Genomic DNA, 19,700 nt, shown 5'->3' with positions numbered 1-19,700 from the left:
TACTATTTACTATACATTATTTCATTGTATAAATATTGAAAAAACAGTAAAATCTTTTTTAAAATTCTTTTAATTTTGAAAATGTTTATTCAAAATTAATCATTCGTTTTCCTTTTACAGAGATCATTGCCAAACAAAGCAAACACATTAATCTCCGCCGACTCCAACAAGAATCCATCCCATAAATAAGATTCATCTCATAATTATCCAATGATTCATCCCATAAATAAGATTCTATTCCATTCCATTCCATTCCTCATTCCCAATCAAACAATGAAGCCAAGTTTCAATTGTCTCTTCCTCCTCCTCTGTTTCCTACATTGCGTGGCTTCCAGCACGGTGAGGCAGAGAGATGCGCTGAACAAATTCTACTTTAACAACGGAGTAGGGGGGTCTTCTTCTTCTTCTTCATCTTCTTCTTCTTCATGGGCGAGCAGTCTTCTTTCGGTATCCGGCCTGAAGTCGAAGGTCAACGACAATAGCGGGCTGAAGGAGGGGGACAAGGTTGTTCGGTTGCCTGGCCAGCCAGAAGGTGTCAATTTCGATCAGTACGCGGGGTATGTCACAGTTGACAGAGCTAACGGACGGGCTCTATTTTACTACTTTGCCGAGGCTGCCGAGAATAGCAGGTCGAAGCCTATTGTGCTATGGCTCAATGGAGGTATGGAAATAATAGAAAATGACGTTGCTTTTCAATGGATAGAGTGGTGATTGTTGTGGCGTGGGTGGGTGCAGGGCCGGGGTGTTCGTCACTGGGGTACGGCGCCATGGAGGAGCTCGGGCCGTTTCGGGTCATGAGCGATGGTAAAACTCTGTACAGGAATCCCTACGCTTGGAACGAAGGTTAGGATCATCTGTCATCGTCGTCATCATATATATATATATATATGTTATTTCCTTGAGCTTAGGGAGTAGAGTGAAAAAAGGTTTCTGCTTTGGCATGACCCCGAACCACTGACGTGCATCGTGCAATGCAGTGGTGAACGTCTTGTTCTTGGAGAGCCCTGCCGGCGTCGGCTTCTCCTACTCCAACACCACATCGGACTACGCCAAGAGCGGAGACCATAGGACGGCGACCGACGCGCTGGTTTTCCTCGTCAACTGGTTCGAGCGGTTCCCAGAGTATAAGGGGAGGGACTTCTTCATCACTGGCGAGAGCTACGCCGGCCACTACGTCCCCCAGCTTGCCCACGCCATACTCCACCATAAAGATTGCCTCATCAACCTCAAAGGCATCGCGGTAAGCAATGAATCCCGAAATCAATCAGTCTGATTGACCCTCTCTCCTTTTTATTGCAAATTAAATTGGGAAAGATGGATCTTGATCAATTTCAAATTGATTTTGGATGACCTAGATTGGGAACGCGGTGATCAACAAGGAGACAGATAACAAGGGGACGTTTTACTACTTCTGGACGCACGCATTGATCGCCGACGAGACCATTCACGCGATCCACAAGTTCTGCAATTTCTCGTCGGACGCTCGGCAGACAGCTCCAAAGTGTGACAGCGCGCTCGACGAGGCTAGCCTCGACGTTGAGAAGTTGGACGTCTACAACATATACGCGCCATTGTGCTTCTCGTCAGGCGTGACGCCGACTCCAAAATCGCCCTCGGTTTGTCTCTTTCGAGCATCATTACATTTAATTATTTCCATCTTCCTGGTATTTTCAGAGCCGATTTAGATTGAATCGATTTGACCTGTTAACTCAAGAATTAGAGTTCATCGCATTCTTGTTGGATCACTACAAGGAGCAAGCTCTAACTAAAGTTGGAATTTGCCCAGATTGAAATGTCATACTTAAATTCTGATGCAGATTAAGAATTTTCACACAATCATATCAATTGTGAATAGAATTAACTAACAGATTGAAATGTCATACTTAAATTCTAATGCAGATTGAGAATTTTGATCCTTGTACTTCTAATTATGTGGAGGCATACCTTAACAATCTTGAGGTACAGAAAGCTCTACATGCCAATATCACAAAGCTCAATTACACCTGGTCTGGTTGTAGGTATATACATATCTCATAAATATAATACGCCATTTGATAATTTTATTTTTCTTTTAAACAAAATAATGAAAATTCAACTCATTTATTTATATTTGTCTCGATGCAGCCAAGTGATACCTAGTTGGTCAGATCAACCTTCCATAATATTACCAATTATTCACGAATTATTATCTAATGGGATTAGGGTTTTAAAATACAGGTAAAAAATCATTAGCTGTCTTCATCATATCATAGGGTGTGAATCAGCTTTCCATTTCAATACTTTCATTTAGATAGGTGTATAAATTTTGTGGTCCTTATACACATTATGTAAGTAAAAATAGCATATATAAATATACAATTTTTCAAGTATGATAGCTTTATGATTTCCGCATAACATATGTCATACGACAAAGATACCGTCCATTAGATTGCGAGTGAAGGGGTTTTCAATCAAATTTTGTCTCTAACTAAGCATTGGTTGGGTTTGAGCAGTGGTGACATTGATGGAGTAGTTCCTGTTACTTCCACAAGATACTCCCTCAAGAAGCTAAAGCTTAAAGTGAAGGCTCCATGGAGAGCTTGGATGCTTAACAATGAGGTAAACAATTGTCATTTTAAATATTTTCATAAGATATATAGTTAATTATCCTCAAATCCACAAGGAATTAAAATGTTTACATTAATGACAAGTTTTCCTCTATGATACTCTTCGTTGCTCTAATGATGGTGACAACTAGTAGAACAAACGACATTAATTTTGATTGTTTTTATTATGAATATGTAGGTTGGGGGATATACTGTGATGTATGATCACAATTTAACATTTTCCACTGTTCGAGGAGCAGGACATGAGGTTCCAAGTTATCAACCAGCTCGAGCTCTGGAGATGATCAAGAATTTTCTTCAAGGGTTGCATCTACCTGCTATTTAAGCATTTCAAAATAGAATAAATTGATTTGTTGTTATTTATTGGGGTATCAAACGTTACATAAAATTTAATCTAAGATTTTTAAATATTATCTCTGGCTCGATTTAATCATGATTTCAAAAAATAATTAATATTTTTAAAAAATCATTTTTCTTTTTTAAAAAAATCTTAAGATCGGTTCACTAAACCAAATGCCCATACTATGAGTCATGAGCATGATACAACAATTAAATGGGCTACTAACCATTATTTGCCAAGCCTAATAAACCTAAATTACTATCATAATTAATTACTTATTATATATTCTAGTATTAAATTATAAGACTTGTTGTCATGTTAAATTTTAATTAAAATTTCTTATTTATTTACTCATTGACAATTTTGTGCATGTATATATAAATTCTCAATTTAAAGAATCAAAATGTAAAATAAAATGACAAAAAATTATTAGAACAATATTTTTAAAATAATAAAAAAAACTAGATATATTATCAGAAACACCACTTGTATTCTTAAAATTAGAAGACAAAGAAAGATTGAAAGTATTTAGAGAAGTCGTCCGCTAATTATCCTGAGATCTGACCATTAGCTCGCTACTTTCTCACCCTTATCTCTCTCGCACCACAAGTACATCCTTCTCTCCTTGTCAGCGGTGATGATGCGGATCGAGCCGCTATCTTGTACTTCACCCACACGTCGGTCGTCGTGCCGTAGGCCAGCGCCGACAATATATTCTTATTCGTTACACCCCTCCCACCGGACATGAACACGCTCTATGGCTAGGCGGTGCAGAGGTAGGAAAACCAGAAGGAGGGTAGCATCAGCTTCCCTCGTTGTTAGTTGTCAATGATTAGATCATAGATGTTGAACTGGCCAATGAGGCAAAAGGTGAACACATCCCAATCATCGACTAGCAACAGCCTATAGCTCCCCACATATCTCATATGATTAAAAGTAGTACGGCTTGCCAATCAAAGTTAATGTGGGTCAAAATGACCTGAAAGGATCCGGCCAAGGAACAATATTTGCTTGGACACAACTACTAGGGTTTCTGGGAAAATCGAAAGTCAGAATCGGACAGTTCAAAGGCTATCAAAAGTTATTTTCATATATTGCTTGCTATTTGTCGAAACTCTGTTTTGCAAGGAAACTAACATTTTATAGCTTGAAGTTTCGACCTTGATCGGTCGATCGAACCAGGGATAGATCGACTGAACCTCCAAGCAAACATATTGGATTTCTAACAAGATAATTGGGTTCGACCAAGGGATTGGTCGACTGAACCTGGGGTTCAGTCGATCGAACAATGGATAGGCATCGATGTGGTCGAGCCGAGTTGATCGGACAAGATGAGCTGGGGATCAGTCGACTGAATGGCGGGATTGGTCGACCGAACAAAGACTTCTTTTCCAACAACAGAACCTGGACGGAAAGCCAAGCTAATTCGGGTCGGATCGATCGACCGATCCGAGGGATCAGTCGACCGATCAGAGTCGTGGAAAACCTGATTTCAAGATCGGTGGATCTGGATCAGGTCTGAGGTGGTAATAAAAAGGGGGCTCAGCTGACACTTCAAAAACAATGCATCAAGAACGATCTTGCTTGCTGTATACTGCTCTGAAATAACTGAACAATGCTCAACTGCTACTCTTACAATCGATGGACAACTGCTAAAAATTTGTTGTCAGTATACTTTGTCTTTTCAATACTTGTACTTGCATATTTGTAAAGAATTTTCATATTTATAGTTATTTTCCAACGAAAGCGATCAACGATCATAGACCTTGAAATAGGAGTCATCATAGGCTTCGAATCAAGTAAAAGAATCTTGTTAGCATTGCTCCTCATCTCTTTCTATCTTCTACAGTGTTATTCTGTGTTTTCCAAAACGATTGAAAAAGCCACAACCCCCCTCTAGCATGCATCGATCCTACAATTTGGTGAAGCTTTTTTTCGTCTACTGAATATCTTCCTTGCCATGTTCACCAGTTGCTCTTCTTTGTCTAATTCGGATTCAGATTCTGTTTCTGCTTTGGGTTTAGTTCCCTATGAAGTACTTGCAAGAAAAGTAATTCCTTTTCGACCTTTGGACCATTAGTTTGTTCGTGTAATTCAAGCTCGCAAAATAATTCATCTAATTTTAACTTAAAGAGGATCCTTGAAATTTTATAGGCATCTACGATCGATGCCCATAAGGAGTTTCGAGGGAATGAGTTCAAAGCATACCTGAGATAACGTTACGATTCTCGATTTGGTGTCCGATCATGTGCAAGCCATTAAAGATATCCTTGATCCTTGAGTGTAGTTCGCTCGTAGTTTCTCCGACTTGCATTTTTATATTAAATAAATAATTAATGAGTAGGTCGCGTTTCGTTACCTTCAAATTGGGAGTTCCTTCGTGTAGTTCAACGATCTTATCCCATAGCTCCTTTGTGTTCTCGTGCTGGCCGATTCGGTTTATTTCTTCTTTTGTGAGTTGCACTAGATCATGTTTAAGGCTTTTGAGTCGGTCTAGGCTTTCTTCTTGTCTTCTGGACACTATCTTTCTAGATTGAGTGGTACTTTTATTGCTTCATCTACAGGTGTTCGGTACCTCGTCGTATGGAGAACAATTGCTCGATGTTCATCATTAAGTAAACCTCCATTATATTCTTCCAATACGGAAAGTCATTTTCATTGAAGAGAGGGGGGCAAGCGGTGCTATATTCCTCAAGTTGGGCCATTGAGCACTGAGAATAGAAACTAAAAAGGAGGTACCAAGATTTGATCTTAGATTAGCAGAGTTTGAGAAGAGAAAAAAATATTAAAGAACTCGAGTGGTGTTGCAACAACATCAAGTTAAAATCAAACGAAAAAGTAATTATCTGAAGAGATAAAAGTTTACCAATTTAAGCAAAATGCGAAAAACTGAAATATGAAAATAACACTGGTAACTCAAGCTTGATTGGTGGTTGCACCAATTCAGAGTAGAACATGCTCTGATACCACTTGTTGGATCAAGTCACAGGTGAGGGGGGGGGGCTGAATCACATGGTTTTAAAAATTTGTTCTTTTCGATTTTGAAATCAGAGTGAGCGGTGGAAAACTAAGATAGAAAGTGAAGTAGAAAAATGAGCAAAAGAACAAGAACACAAGTTTACTTGGTTCGGAGCCTTTGACGGCTCCTACTCCAAGACATAAGTCCCACAGACCTATCGATGGGTAATTCACTAAAATACCTTTTCCAGAACCACCGGAAGAGGGGATTGAGTATAAAAAAAGTTGGTCGGCTTGAGCTCAGTGTTTTGTATGCTTCTCTGTGATAGTCGGGCATAGCAGAGTCGTAGCAGGGTAACAGCAGGAGACCGGAGTAGTCGGAAAGTCGTTTGGACATTTAGAATCTCGTATCGAAGGTATCTCTGAATCTTGCTCAACCCCTCCATTTAAAGCCCTTTGAAGGAGTCTCCAGAGCATATCATATCCAAAAAATTCTGATCAGATGAGGAGAATTCGGCCTTATCATTTACTGTTCGAATCTGGATGATCTGAGGCACCTCCATCAAGTTGGTTCAACACACTAATCTTCCGGAGGCCATATCTTTTGACTCGAAGCTCAAAATCATGCTATGTCAGTTGCCTTGCGTGTAAAATTCGAAGATCTACGTTTGTCTCAACAATATAGAGTTAGAATATATGCATGATTTGTTTATATATATTTATGAGTTAGATCCTTCTTACCAAGACCACGATCTAATTAGGGTCTCAATTTAGATTTCTGAAATGAACCTAAATTGGACTGACGCCTACTGTCCCTTTGAATGGAGATGCGTCCTCACTTAGTCACTCTCCTTCAGTGACTTATCTCTACTTACCGGGTGTAGAGTTACCTTACAGAATCACATATATGGACTTCGGGAATCAAACATCCCAAACTGTAAAATCTGGCAATTAAATAATAGGGGTTATTGGATGAATAACCTTAACGGAATTTTAAGAAATTTTTCTAGATTTAATCGGAGCTCATATGACAGGGTTAAGAGGGGCGGATCGGTTAAGCTAGATAAAGTCTATTTGGATCTCTCGATTAAGTTAGGAGTTGATTGATTAAATTAACCTAAAGTTGGATAATTAAAGCATAGATATAAAATATCTAACCTAGGTTTTCTTTTTCCCAATCACGCCATTTTCTTCAATTCTCCTCCTCGAGCCTCACCTTGCGACACCGCTTCCCCATTCGTCGAGCTCTCCCTCCTCCTCCGCTCTACCTCGCATGAGCACCCCTGAACGCCGCCGGCGTCTCCCCTTCACCAGAACCTGAGCACCGCCGGCACTTACTGGCGCTGCCCTCTTCTTTTCTTCCGCCCAACGCCAACTCTACGCCCGATCCTTCCGTCGCTGCTGCCTCCCACCGCCGAGTAGCGCCGCCGCGGGGGCATCTCTTTGAAACTTTCTCCTCCCTGAGATTGCGACACCGCTAACCCCCCTCCCATCTCCACGTAAAGGAAAATCGCGACCGTAATGCTTCTAGCTGTCGTCGTTCGCCCTGTTCGCCTAAGCCACGACCCTGGTCAACACCATCTCCAACGAAGGCTAGGGCATTGCTGGGTTGTTGTGCCCTAATTCCTCTTGTCTTTTCTGTTCGCGCCATCAGCGCCATCGCCGACCACTTACTGTTGTGAGTCGTTGCTTGGGCAACGAACATCCACCGTAAGAAGTTGTGGGGTAATGAAATTTTGCTTCTTATTAAACTTACACCAATGATTTGGCTAATTGGGAGAATTCAGATTCTAATGCATTGATTACTTGTACGTTTAGGAAATTAGTGGATAAAATTTGATAATAGATCAGTTAAGGATAGTCTAACTACAAATTTATGTAGGATATAGATTTAGTAGTTGAGAGGTAAACTGTACCCATCGGTTGGGGAAATTAATTAGTGTAATACCATTGAACTCGGGTGAGTTTTGAGAGATGACTCATGAATAAACCTAGTCTAATTAGGTTATAGAATAGATAGGGTTAATGATCATTTCAATAAGGGTGTATACCAATTGGATTTGGGTTTTAAGTTAGCTAATTGATGCATGATGAAATTAGCTAAATACACTATGTGATTGCAGGACTTGGATTCGGGACAAGCATCTCGACGTGAGATTTCTGGACACGATTTATGTATTAAGGTGGGTAGTTCTTATCTTGATTCTGTAGTTGGTGTCGACCTTTTTGCATGTCACAAGGCACCCCAAATTGATAAAGATTGGGAACTCAACTAAACTAAATAAAACACGAGTAGTAAGGAGTCTCAAGTCATATTTTTCCAAGGATAACTAGTAGGTGTGTGTGAATTCTAGAATTAATTCACACATCGACTTCTTACATCCTCAAGCTAACAACAATCAAGCATCATTGAATCAAATGAATCAATTACTTCCTATCAAATCCATCGTCATAGTATCAATAAAACGCATAAGCGTAAATTCACTTAAACAGACTAAAATAATCTCAACTTCCAAATCATAACTGAATTAAACTATTGAACTCAAGGGCTTAATCACAGTATCAACAAATCATTTGAATAGCACCAATTACATAACTTAACAAACTTTTGACAATTGAACTTCTAATTCAAAACAGGAAATAGATTACAAACTAAATTAGTAGCTAAGGCAAGTATCCAATTGCAGAAATTCAAAGAAAACAGGAAACAAAACTGAGAAATCAAATCTGAATTGCAAAACTAGGTTAGTAGCAGAACATGACCGGGATTTCAGCAAAGAAAATCATAAATGAATTGCAGATAACTGAAATAAGAAGAAATGGTAAGGAAAATGAATCAGATCTGATGATCTGAGCAAGTCGAGCACAATTCAAATACTAAAACAAAGAAATCTAAACCCTAAACATTCCACAAACCAAATTCGGATCAGATCTTCTCCACTCTGCTGTGAAAATAGAGGTGCTTGCGGAAACCTCCCTTCAAACACCCAACGAGCAATGTACAAGCTTACAACTATTTCTAGAAGGTGCTCACCGCTCTTGGAAACCTCCCTCAAAGCTCACATCTGACTGGAAACCTCATCAGCCAAAGAACAAAGCGAAGATCCTATGATTGGTGAAGCTAATCCAATTGATCAGATCGACTTAACCTCGTTGTGGAATGGAGATCGGAAAATGACCAGAGACTCGCGGAAACCTCCATTCAAGCTCTGGTGGATGCGGAGATCACTGATTGGGAAACCTCCCTCGATCAAGATAGCGGTGGTGGAACAAAATCCAAGTTGCAATTGGGAAACCTCCCTCAATCACACTCTGCCCTCGAAAGATGAATGCGGATGCTTGAAGATCGCCGCTGGTGAAGAAGCATACCCTCAGATCTGGAATTGTAGAATGGGAGTTGTGGCGTCACTACGAAGAAGATACAAGAATAGTGGAAAAATCGCGAAGCCGAGCCCCAAGTCACTGTAGCTTCTTATGAGGCTTTTAAATCCTCCTCAATTCTGATCCAACGGTTCAAAACAATCCGGGGCTCAATCAACGGCTGGATTATCTCGGATCAAGATCAAAATTCCTGGATCTTCATCAATGGATGTGATCTACTCCTCATTACGTCGGATGGTCCAGATCTTCAATAGATGGTGTAGATCTCTCCGATCTTCAATGGACGATCCAAATCGCTCTCAAACTTGATCGCTTTATTTAGCCCTAGATTTGAGCCCAAGTGTGGTTTGATCTGATCGGGTCCATGACCCTTTTGATGCCTACAAAATAAAAATAAAATATTAGCATCAAATACCATGAAAATAAGATAATTTGTAATTAAGTCCAAAATCAAATGTAATTTATGAAATGTAGAGTAAACATAAATTTAAGCTATGAATAGACCATTAAAAACATGTATTATGAATTAAAATAATATAGCAAAATCATGGTTATCAGTAGTTCTTTGAACTTAGTGCATGAGCTACCTTTGGATAGAAATTGCTTTTACCTTGACTCCACTCTTATTTTTCTTGCGTTTGATACTTCCACGTGATCTTTGAGATATTCGTTTTCATATCTATACAGTCTCTTGTTATTGTCCATAATAAGTAGCAGATACTAGATACCATGTTTGTATGTTTTAATTGTTATTTATTTATGTACTATATTGAGCATGCTGCCTTTATATAACATACCTAATTTCTGCTTATATTTGTATGATGATTGTTGCTTTTGGCACATCATATCATGGCATGCATGTCAATGACCAATTCTCCCTTACGTTCGAGAGAGTCGTTGACCAGGGTCGTATCCACGGCCACTCGAGAGAGTGGTAGCAGGAGTTGATACCGCTTGTCTTATCATTTATAGTTATTTTCCAACGAAAGCGATCAACGATCGCAGGACTTGGAGTAGGAGTCGTCATAGGCTCCGAACCATGTAAAAGAAACCATGTTAGCATTGCTCCTCATCTCTTTCTATCTTCTGCTGTGTTATTCTGTGTTTTCCGAAATGATTGAATAAGCCATAACTCCCCCTCTAGCATGCATCGATCCTATAGTTTGGTGAAGCTTTTTTGAGTCTAGTGAATATCTTCCTTGCCATGTTCACCAGTTGCTCTTCTTTGTCTAATTCAGATTTAGATTCAGTTTATGCTTTGGGTTTAGTTCCCTATGAAGTACCTGCAAGAAAAGTAATTCCTTTCTCGACCTTTGGACCATTAGTTTGTTCGTGTAATTCAAGCTTGCAAAATAATTCATCTAATTTTAACTTAGAGAGGTTCCTTGAAATTTTATAGGCATCTACAATCGATGCCCATAAGGAGTTTCCAGGGAACGAGTTCATAGCATACATGATAACGTTACGATTCTCAATTTGGTGTCCGATCATGTGCAAGCCATTAAAGATATCCTTGATCCTTGCGTGTAGTTCTCTCGTAGTTTCTCCGTCCTACATTTTTATATTAAATAAAGAATTAAGTAGTAGGTCGCGTTTTGTTACCTTCAAATCGGGAGTTCCTTCGTGTAGTTCAATTGGCTTATCCCATAGCTTCTTTGTGTTCTCGTGCTGGCTGACTCGGTTGATTTCTTCTTTTGTGAGTTAACACTAGAAAGTGTTTAAGGCTTTTGAGTCGGTCTGGGCTTTCTTCTTGTCTTCTGGACTCTATCTTGCTAGATTGAGTGGTACTTTTATTGCTTCGTCTACAGGTGCTCGGCACCCTCGTCGGATGGAGAACCATTGCTCGATGTTCATCTTTAAGTAAACCTCCATTCTATTCTTCCAATGCAGAAAGTCATTTTTGTTGAAGTGAGGGGGGCAAGCGGTGCTATATTCCTCAAGTTGGGCCATTGAGCACTGAGAATATAAAACTAAAAAGGAGGTACCAAGATTTGGTCTTAGATTAGCAGAGTTTGAGAAGAGAAAAAAATATTAAAGAACTCGAGTGGTGTTACAACAACATCAAGTTAAAATCAAACGAAAAAGTAATTATCTAAAGAGATAAAAGTTTACCAATTCAAAAAAAATGCGAAAAACTGAAATCTTAAAATAACACTGGTTCCCCCAAGCCAGATTGGTGGTTGCACCAATTTAGAGCAGAACATGCTCTGATACTACTTGTCAGATCAAGTCACACGTGAGGGGGGATGGGGAGGGGGGGGGGGGGGGCTGAATCACATGGTTTTGAAAATTTGTTCTTTTCAGTTTTGAAATCAAAGTGAACGGCGGAAATCTAAGATAGAAAGCGAAGTAGAAAAATGAGCAAAAGAATAAGAACATAAGTTTACTTGGTTCGGAGCCTTTGACAGCTCCTTCTCCAAGACCCAGGTCCCGTGGACCATCGATGGGTAATTCACTAAAATACCATTTCCAGAACCACCGGAAGAGGGGATCGAGTATAAAAAAAAGTTGGTCAGCTTGAGCACAGTGTTTGGTAGGCTTCTCAGTGACAGTCAGGCATAGCAGAGTCGTAGCAGGGCAGCAACAAGAGACCGTAGCAGTTGGAAAGGCTTTTGGACACATAGAATCTCGTATCGAAGGCATCTCTGAAGCTTGCTCAACCCCTCCTTTTAAAGCCCTTTTAAGGAGTCTCCAGAGCTTATCATATCCCAAAAGTTCTAATCATATGAGAATAATTCGGCCTTATCATTTACTGTTCGAATCTGGCTGATCTAAGGCACCTCCATCAAGTTGATTCAACACACAAATCTTCTAGAGGCCTTATCTTTTGACTCCAAGCTAAAAATCATGCTCTATAAGTTGCCATGCGTGTAAAATTTGAAGATCTACATTTATCTTTACAATATAGAGTTAGACTATATGAATGAATAGTTTATATATATTTATGAGTTAGATTCTTCTTACCAAGACCAGGATCTAGTTAGGGTCTCAATTTAGATTTTCTAAATGAACTTAAATTGGATCGACGCCTACTGTCCCTTCGAATGGGGACGCATCCTCACTTAGTCACTCTCCTTCAGTGACTTACCTCTACTTACCAGATGTAGAGTTACCTCCTAGAATCACACATCTGGACTTCGAAAATCAAACATCTTGAACTACTGGAATCACACATCCGGTCTTCTCTAGTCGGGAATCGCACATCCCGACCTGCCAGAATCGTACATCCGGACTTCACTCATCGGGAATTGGGCATCCCGGCTATCGATCAAGAATCGAACATCCCGACAAGACTTTCTTCCAATCGGGAATCAAACATCCCGACTACCAATTGGGAATCGAACATCCCAAAATCTGTACACTTAGTAAATGCATTAGATCATGACAACACCAAACTTAACTCATTTGTCATTCATCAAAACCTGAGTTAGACCATTATTACAAATTACACCAATAGTCAAGAGTTAAATGTGGATGCTAGTTATGATAACTAGTTCAGTGGTGTGAATCGCTGTAAGACTTCATATAGTTATCTATATATATGGATATGTCTGTGAAGCTCTTACTGTATCTCAAGTGTAAGTTTCCTTCTACTCGAGGTACACAAGTCATCTTGGTCATGAATACTAATACTTTGACATCTTAAGGAAGCACCTCATTGAGGTGTGGACTCAGGATGATTGGGAATAAGTCGAAATGTCCGATCGAGAAAGGCATTGCGTTAGTTGTAGGTAAAATCAATACGAAAGAGCTGAAGCACAAGTTCTAATCCAAACTTGAATCCAAAGAAGAATTGGATTCAGAAGATGATGACAAGATCACCGCCGAACTAGTTAGTCTAGTTCGGAGAACGGTTAAGAAGAAGAAGATGGTCCAATCAAAGAGCAAGCAATAGGGTTCGAGTCGAACCACGAAGCCTGAGTCATAAGTAACTTGCTAAGTGTGCAATCAGAAGGAACTTTACAATCTAGAGCGTATGAACATAAAGGAAACTAAAAAAAGAAAAGAAGAAGGAAGGTCTTAAATGCAACATGGTCCGAGTCGTTGGAAGAGTCGGATGTGGTAGAACAAGCTCAAGCAAGCTTTCTGGCACTACCAGCGCGAGAACAAGTGGTCAAGGCCAAGTTCGAGCCTGAGTCTGGATCTGAATCGAAAGTTGAGTCTGAGACAAGCCACATCTCCTTATCCATTTCAGACGAATAAAACAACAAGGTACATTCTCCCCTAGTCGAAAAATTGCATGATATGATTCACTATTTGATGCGCAAGCTAGTCAAGTCCAATGTCTGGGTCAAGTTACTACAAAACGAGGTAAAAGCCCTTAAAATGGAGACTAACCCAAGTTCTTTGATTGAGCAAGTTCAAAGTGGAACTTGATATCAAGTCCAACAATTTGAGGAAGAAAATTCCACTCTGAAAGGTCAAATCAAAGAACTTAAAGAATCATTAGAATGATTCACTTTGGGTTCAAAATCTTGATATGATACTTGAAAAATAAAACGTTGTATACAATCGATCCAAGATAGGATACAAAGTTAAAACTTGACTTAAATCGTACCTATCAATTATCAATTGTGAATCAGAATACTAGAAACCAAGTCCAAGCATGAGCCATAAATCAAATTTCATTAATCAAGTTGAACAAAACCAATATTAGATCCCCAAGGGTCAAATATATTACCTAGATAGATCTTATCGAGGTTATGATCCTGGAAGAGCTAATAGAAACATTGTTTCGTTTAGATAAATTTGCACGTTTGTTTAATTTACAGCTTTCTTTGCATGCTTATTTTTCTGCTAAATTTAAAACGATTAGATAAATACTTAGATTTTATTGATACTTGCCCAACTTAGTATCAGGGTGGGGCGAGATGATAATACGTTAACAAAGCTTTGTTTAGAGAGGCAAGTGGGATAAGAAGTACCCTACTTGGTCTACTTAACTAAGTGAAACTTGCCGAAGCTATCTCATCACATCCTAGACAAGTTATATCAAAGTTTCTCAAGAAAAAGTTAAGTGTATAATTTCTTTAAAATACTTTAATTAGAAGTGGTTGTTGCTTCAATAATCAAGAAGGCCCTTGTGCATCGTCACAACCTAGAAGCTTATTTGGAAATGTGCACTTAACTGACTAATTGTTAAATTTAAATCTGACTTAAATATCAATCAGTAATTAAAATTCAAATTAAATGTACAAAAATAAAATTAATAATCATCTCACAGAACATATAAGGTTGTTTATTTGAAAAGTTAGAAACGGATGAGATGGATGTAAGATTTAAATTTAAACATAATCTTAATAAATTTAATTAAAACTTAAACAATTAATTCAATTAATTAAAAGTATTTAATTTTCTTTATAACCTAAAAACATAATCAACTTAATTAATCCTAAACTAACTAACTAAATTAACTAATTCAAAATGTGACTTAATTTGATATTTTATCTAACTAAATCCAATTAAAACTAAATTCATAATTTTAATTTTTAACTTAAACCTAACTTAAACACACCTAAATGACTCCAAAATTAAACCTTAATAGTCAACCTTAAATTAACTTAACTAGAACTTAAATAAATTTAACACTATTAAAACTTAAGTAATCTTAATCAATTTAATTAAAACTTAAACAATTAATTCAATTAATTAAAAGTTTTTATTTTCTTTAAAACCTAAAAACTTAATTATCAATAAACTTAATAAACCTTAATTAATATGATTAATATAAGTTTAATTTAACCTAATCCATAATTAATTTAAATCAATTAATTCAAATTCCAATTTAATTTAAAGTTAACTAAAGAATTTAATTCATACTTAATTAATGAATAAATCTTAATTTAATTAAGAATATTAATTCAAATCAAACTTGATAAATTAACCGTAAATTCAATTAAACAGTTCACAATTACAATTAATATATCAAAATTTGAGTAATAATTGTAAATCTTAAACTTAATTACCAATTTACTCTAACTTAAATAATTCTGACTTACACTTAATTAATCTTGAACTAATACATCTAATCTTAATTAATCCTTAATCAGTTAATCCAGACTTAACATTTTAGTTAATTCGAAATCAAATTTAAAATCAAATAATTTAACTTCATTATTTATTTAACCTCGCTTAATTAAACTTCATTATTAATTTAACCTCACTTAATTTAATTAGTTAATAATCAAGCTAAAACTAATTAGATCATTATATATGTGACTCACAGGAAGAGCTAAAATTAATTAGATTTAATTATTATGATAAATGATGGAATAATCCAGTGAGTAGTAAAAGTTGATAAAAATTAAGGAAAAAATAAATTAGATTTAAATAAAATATGAACATACATGGAAACTCATTATTAATTATGCATGTTTCCACTCTAAGATCTTTGAATTACTATTTACTATACATTATTTCATTGTATAAATATTGAAAAAACAGTAGAATCTTTTTTAAAATTCTTTTAATTTTGAAAATGTTTATTCAAAATTAATCATTCGTTTTCCTTTTACAGAGACCATTGCCAAACAAAGCAAACACATCAATCTCCGCCGACTCCAACAAGAATCCATCCCATAAATAAGATTCATCCCATAATTATCCAATGATTCATCCCATAAATAAGATTCTATTGCATTCCATTCCTCATTCCCAATTAAACAATGAAGCCAAGTTTCAATTGTCTCTTCCTCCTCCTCTGTTTCCTACATTGCGTGGCTTCCAGCACGGTGAGGCAGAGAGATGCGCTGAACAAGTTCTACTTTAACAACGGAGTAGGGGGGTTTTCTTCTTCTTCTTCATCTTCTTCTTCTTCTTCATGGGCGAGCAGTATTCTTTCGGTATCCGGCCTGAAGTCGAAGGTCTACGACAATAGCGGGCTGAAGGAGGAGGACAAGGTTGTTCGGCTGCCTAGCCAGCCAGAAGGTGTCAATTTCGATCAGTACGCGGGGTATGTCACAGTTGACAGAGCTAACGGACGGGCTCTATTTTACTACTTTGTCGAGGCTACCGAGAATAGCAGGTCGAAGCCTATTGTGCTATGGCTCAATGGAGGTATGGAAATAATAGAAAATGACGTTGCTTTTCGATCGATAGAGTGGTGATTGTTGTGGCGTGGGTGGGTGCAGGGCCGGGGTGTTCGTCACTGGGGTACGGCGCCATGGAGGAGCTCGGGCCGTTTCGGGTCATGAGCGATGGCAAAACTCTATACAGGAATCCCTACGCTTGGAACGAAGGTTAGGATCATCTGTCATCGTCGTCGTCATATATATATATATATATCCTTGAGCTTAGGGAGTAGAGGCATGACCCCGAACCACTGACGTGCATCGTGCAATGCAGTGGTGAACGTCTTGTTCTTGGAGAGCCCTGCCGGTGTCGGCTTCTCCTACTCCAACACCACATCGGACTACGCCAAGAGCGGAGACCGTAGGACGGCGACCGACGCGCTGGTTTTCCTCGTCAACTGGTTCGAGCGGTTCCCAGAGTATAAGGGGAGGGACTTCTTCATCACTGGCGAGAGCTACGCCGGCCACTACGTCCCCCAGCTTGCCCACGCCATACTCCACCATAAAGATTGCCTCATCAACCTCAAAGGCATCGCGGTAAGCAATGAATCTCGAAATCAATCAGTCTGATTGACCCTCTCTCCTTTTTATTGCAAATTAAATTGGGAAAGATGGATCTTGATCAATTTCAAATTGATTTTGGATGACCTAGATTGGGAATGCGGTGATCAACAAGGAGACGGATAACAAGGGGACGTTTGACTACTTTTGGACGCACGCATTGATCGCCGACGAGACCATTCGTGCGATCCACAAGTTCTGCAATTTCTCGCCGGATGCCCGGCAGACAACTCCAAAGTGTGACAGCGCGCTCGACGAGGCCAGCCTCGCCGTTGAGGAGTTGGACGTCTACAACATATATGCGCCACTGTGCTTCTCGTCAGGCGTGACGCCGACTCCAAAATCGCCCTCGGTTTGTCTCTTTCGAGCATCATTACATTTAATTATTTCCATCTTCCTGGTATTTTCAGAGGCAATTTAGATTGAATCGATTTGACCTGTTAACTCAAGAATCAGAGTTCATCGCATTCTTGTTGGATCACTACAAGGAGCAAGCTCTAACTAAAGTTGGAATTTGCCCAGATTGAAATGTCATACTTAAATTCTGATGCAGATTAAGAATTTTCACTCAATCATATCAATTGTGAATATAATTAACTAACAGATTGAAATGTCATACTTAAATTCTAATGCAGATTGAGAATTTTGATCCTTGTACTTCTAATTATGTGGAGGCATACCTTAACAATCTTGAGGTACAGAAAGCTCTACATGCCAATATCACAAAGCTCAATTACACCTGGTCTGGTTGTAGGTATATACATATCTCATAAATATAATACGTCATTTGATAATTTTATTTTTCTTTTAAACAAAATAATGAAAATTCAACTCATTTATTTATATTTGTCTCGATGCAGCCAAGTGATACCTAGTTGGTCAGATCAGCCTTCCACAATATTACCAATTATTCACGAATTATTATCTAATGGGATTAGGGTTTTGAAATACAGGTAAAAAATCATTAGATGTCTTCAACATATCATAGGGTGTGAATCAACTTTCCATTTCAATACTTTCATTTAGATAGGTGTATAAATTTTGTAGTCCTTATACACATTATGTAAGTAAAAATAGCATATATAAATATATCAATTTTGCAAGTATGATAGCTTTAAGATTTCCGCATAACATATGTCATACGATAAATATACCGTTCATTAGATTGCGAGTGAAGGGGTTTTCAATCAAATTTTGTCTCTAACGAAGCATTGGTTGGGTTTGAGCAGCGGTGACATTGATGGAGTAGTTCCTGTTACTTCCACAAGATACTCCCTCAAGAAGCTAAAGCTTAAAGTGAAGGCTCCATGGAGAGCTTGGATGCTTAACAGTGAGGTAAACAATTGTGTAATTTTAAATATTTTCATAAGATATATAGTTAATTATCCTAAAATCCACAAGGAATTAAAATGTTTACATTAATGACAAGTTTTCCTCTATGATACTCTTCGTTGCTCTAATGATGGTGACAACTAGTAGAACAAACGACATTAATTTTGATGGTTTTTATTATGAATATGTAGGTTGGGGGATATACTGTGATGTATGATCACAATTTAACATTTGCCACTGTTCGAGGAGCAGGACATGAGGTTCCAAGTTATCAACTAGCACGAGCTCTGGAGATGATCAAGAATTTTCTTCAAGGGCTGCATTTACTTGCTATTTAAGCATTTCAAAATAGAATAAATTGATTTGTTGTTATTTATTGTGATATCAAACGTTACATAAAATTTAATCTATGATTTTTAAATATTATCTCTGGCTCGATTTAATCATGGTTTCAAAAAATAATTAATATTTTTAAAAAATCATTTTTCTTTTTTAAAAAAAATCTTAAGATCGGTTCACTAAACCAAATGCCCATACTATGAGTCATGAGCATGATACAACAATTAAATGGGCTACTAACCATTATGTGCCAAGCCTAATAAACCTAAATTACTATCATAATTAATTACTTATTATATATTCTAGTATTAAATTATAAGACTTGTTGTCACGTTAAATTTTAATTAAAATTTCTTATTTTTTTACTCATTGACAATTTTGTGTGTGTATATATAAATTCTCAATTTAAAGAATCAAAATGTAAAATAAAATGACAAAAAATTATTAGAACAATATTTTTAAAATAATAAAAAAAACTAGATATATTGTCAGAAACACCTCTTGTATTCTTAAAATTAGAAGACAAAGAAAGATTGAAAGTATTTAGAGAAGTCGTCCGCTAACTATCCTAAGATCTGACCATCAGCTCGCTACTTTCTCACCCTTATCTCTCTCGCACCACAAGTACATCCTTCTCTCCTTGTCGGCGGCGATGATGCGGATCGGGCCGCTATCTTGTACTTCACCCACACGTCGGTCGTCGTGCCGTAGGCCAGCGGCGACAATATATTCTTATTCGTTGCACCCCTCCCACCGGACATGAACACGCTCTATGGCTAGGCGGTGCAGAGGTAGGAAAACCAGAAGGAGGGTAGCATCGGCTTCCCTCGTTGTTAGTTGTTAATGATTAGATCATAGATGTCGAACTGGCCAATGAGGCAAAAGGTGAACACATCCCAATCATCGACTAGCAACAACTCTCGCCCGACGACCACAACATACGGCAACAGGCCAACATGGTGTGGGGGCAGTCGGCTATCAACCGCCTTGATCTGGCAGAATATTCCTACAGCTCTCCACATATCTCATATGATTTAAAGTATTACTGGCTTGCCAATCAAAGTTAATGTGGGTCCAATGGGAAAGTCTTGAAGTATCGGGCACTAAGCAAAA

The 19,700-nt window shown here is 38.0% G+C and overlaps 2 protein-coding genes across 2 annotated transcripts; both read left to right on the top strand.

Moving 5' to 3' along the window:
- Positions 1–273: 273 nt before the first annotated feature.
- Positions 274–2,931, top strand: LOC122014099 (serine carboxypeptidase II-3-like). Its single transcript, XM_042570285.1, has 8 exons — positions 274–661; positions 736–843; positions 978–1,240; positions 1,356–1,616; positions 1,900–2,018; positions 2,125–2,217; positions 2,493–2,598; positions 2,785–2,931. The coding sequence occupies exons 1-8, from the start codon at positions 274–276 to the stop codon at positions 2,929–2,931; spliced, it is 1,485 nt and encodes a 494-aa protein (XP_042426219.1).
- A 13,019-nt stretch (positions 2,932–15,950) lies between these two features.
- Positions 15,951–18,586, top strand: LOC122014098 (serine carboxypeptidase II-3-like). The gene is made up of 8 exons (XM_042570283.1): positions 15,951–16,341; positions 16,416–16,523; positions 16,630–16,892; positions 17,008–17,268; positions 17,552–17,670; positions 17,777–17,869; positions 18,146–18,251; positions 18,440–18,586. Exons 1-8 carry the CDS (start codon positions 15,951–15,953, stop codon positions 18,584–18,586), a joined length of 1,488 nt encoding a protein of 495 aa, XP_042426217.1.
- Positions 18,587–19,700: the final 1,114 nt, after the last annotated feature.

The sequence above is a fragment of the Zingiber officinale genome, chromosome 8B, assembly GCF_018446385.1.
Source record: "Zingiber officinale cultivar Zhangliang chromosome 8B, Zo_v1.1, whole genome shotgun sequence".
NCBI lineage: Eukaryota > Viridiplantae > Streptophyta > Magnoliopsida > Zingiberales > Zingiberaceae > Zingiber > Zingiber officinale.
Note: the sequence above shows the minus strand (reverse complement) of the source record. Positions and strands in the feature narration are given on the sequence as shown.

Excerpts from the sequence above, each read along its gene's own strand:
- LOC122014098 (XM_042570283.1), top strand. The coding sequence starts at position 15,951 with ATGAAGCCAAGTTTCAATTGTCTCTTCCTCCTCCTCTGTTTCCTACAT. Across the intron at positions 16,893-17,007 it reads TCAACCTCAAAGGCATCGCG|ATTGGGAATGCGGTGATCAA; the intron begins GTAAGCAATGAA and ends TGGATGACCTAG. Across the intron at positions 17,671-17,776 it reads TACACCTGGTCTGGTTGTAG|CCAAGTGATACCTAGTTGGT; the intron begins GTATATACATAT and ends GTCTCGATGCAG.
- LOC122014099 (XM_042570285.1), top strand. The coding sequence starts at position 274 with ATGAAGCCAAGTTTCAATTGTCTCTTCCTCCTCCTCTGTTTCCTACAT. Across the intron at positions 662-735 it reads TGTGCTATGGCTCAATGGAG|GGCCGGGGTGTTCGTCACTG; the intron begins GTATGGAAATAA and ends GGGTGGGTGCAG. Across the intron at positions 1,617-1,899 it reads CGACTCCAAAATCGCCCTCG|ATTGAGAATTTTGATCCTTG; the intron begins GTTTGTCTCTTT and ends ATTCTAATGCAG.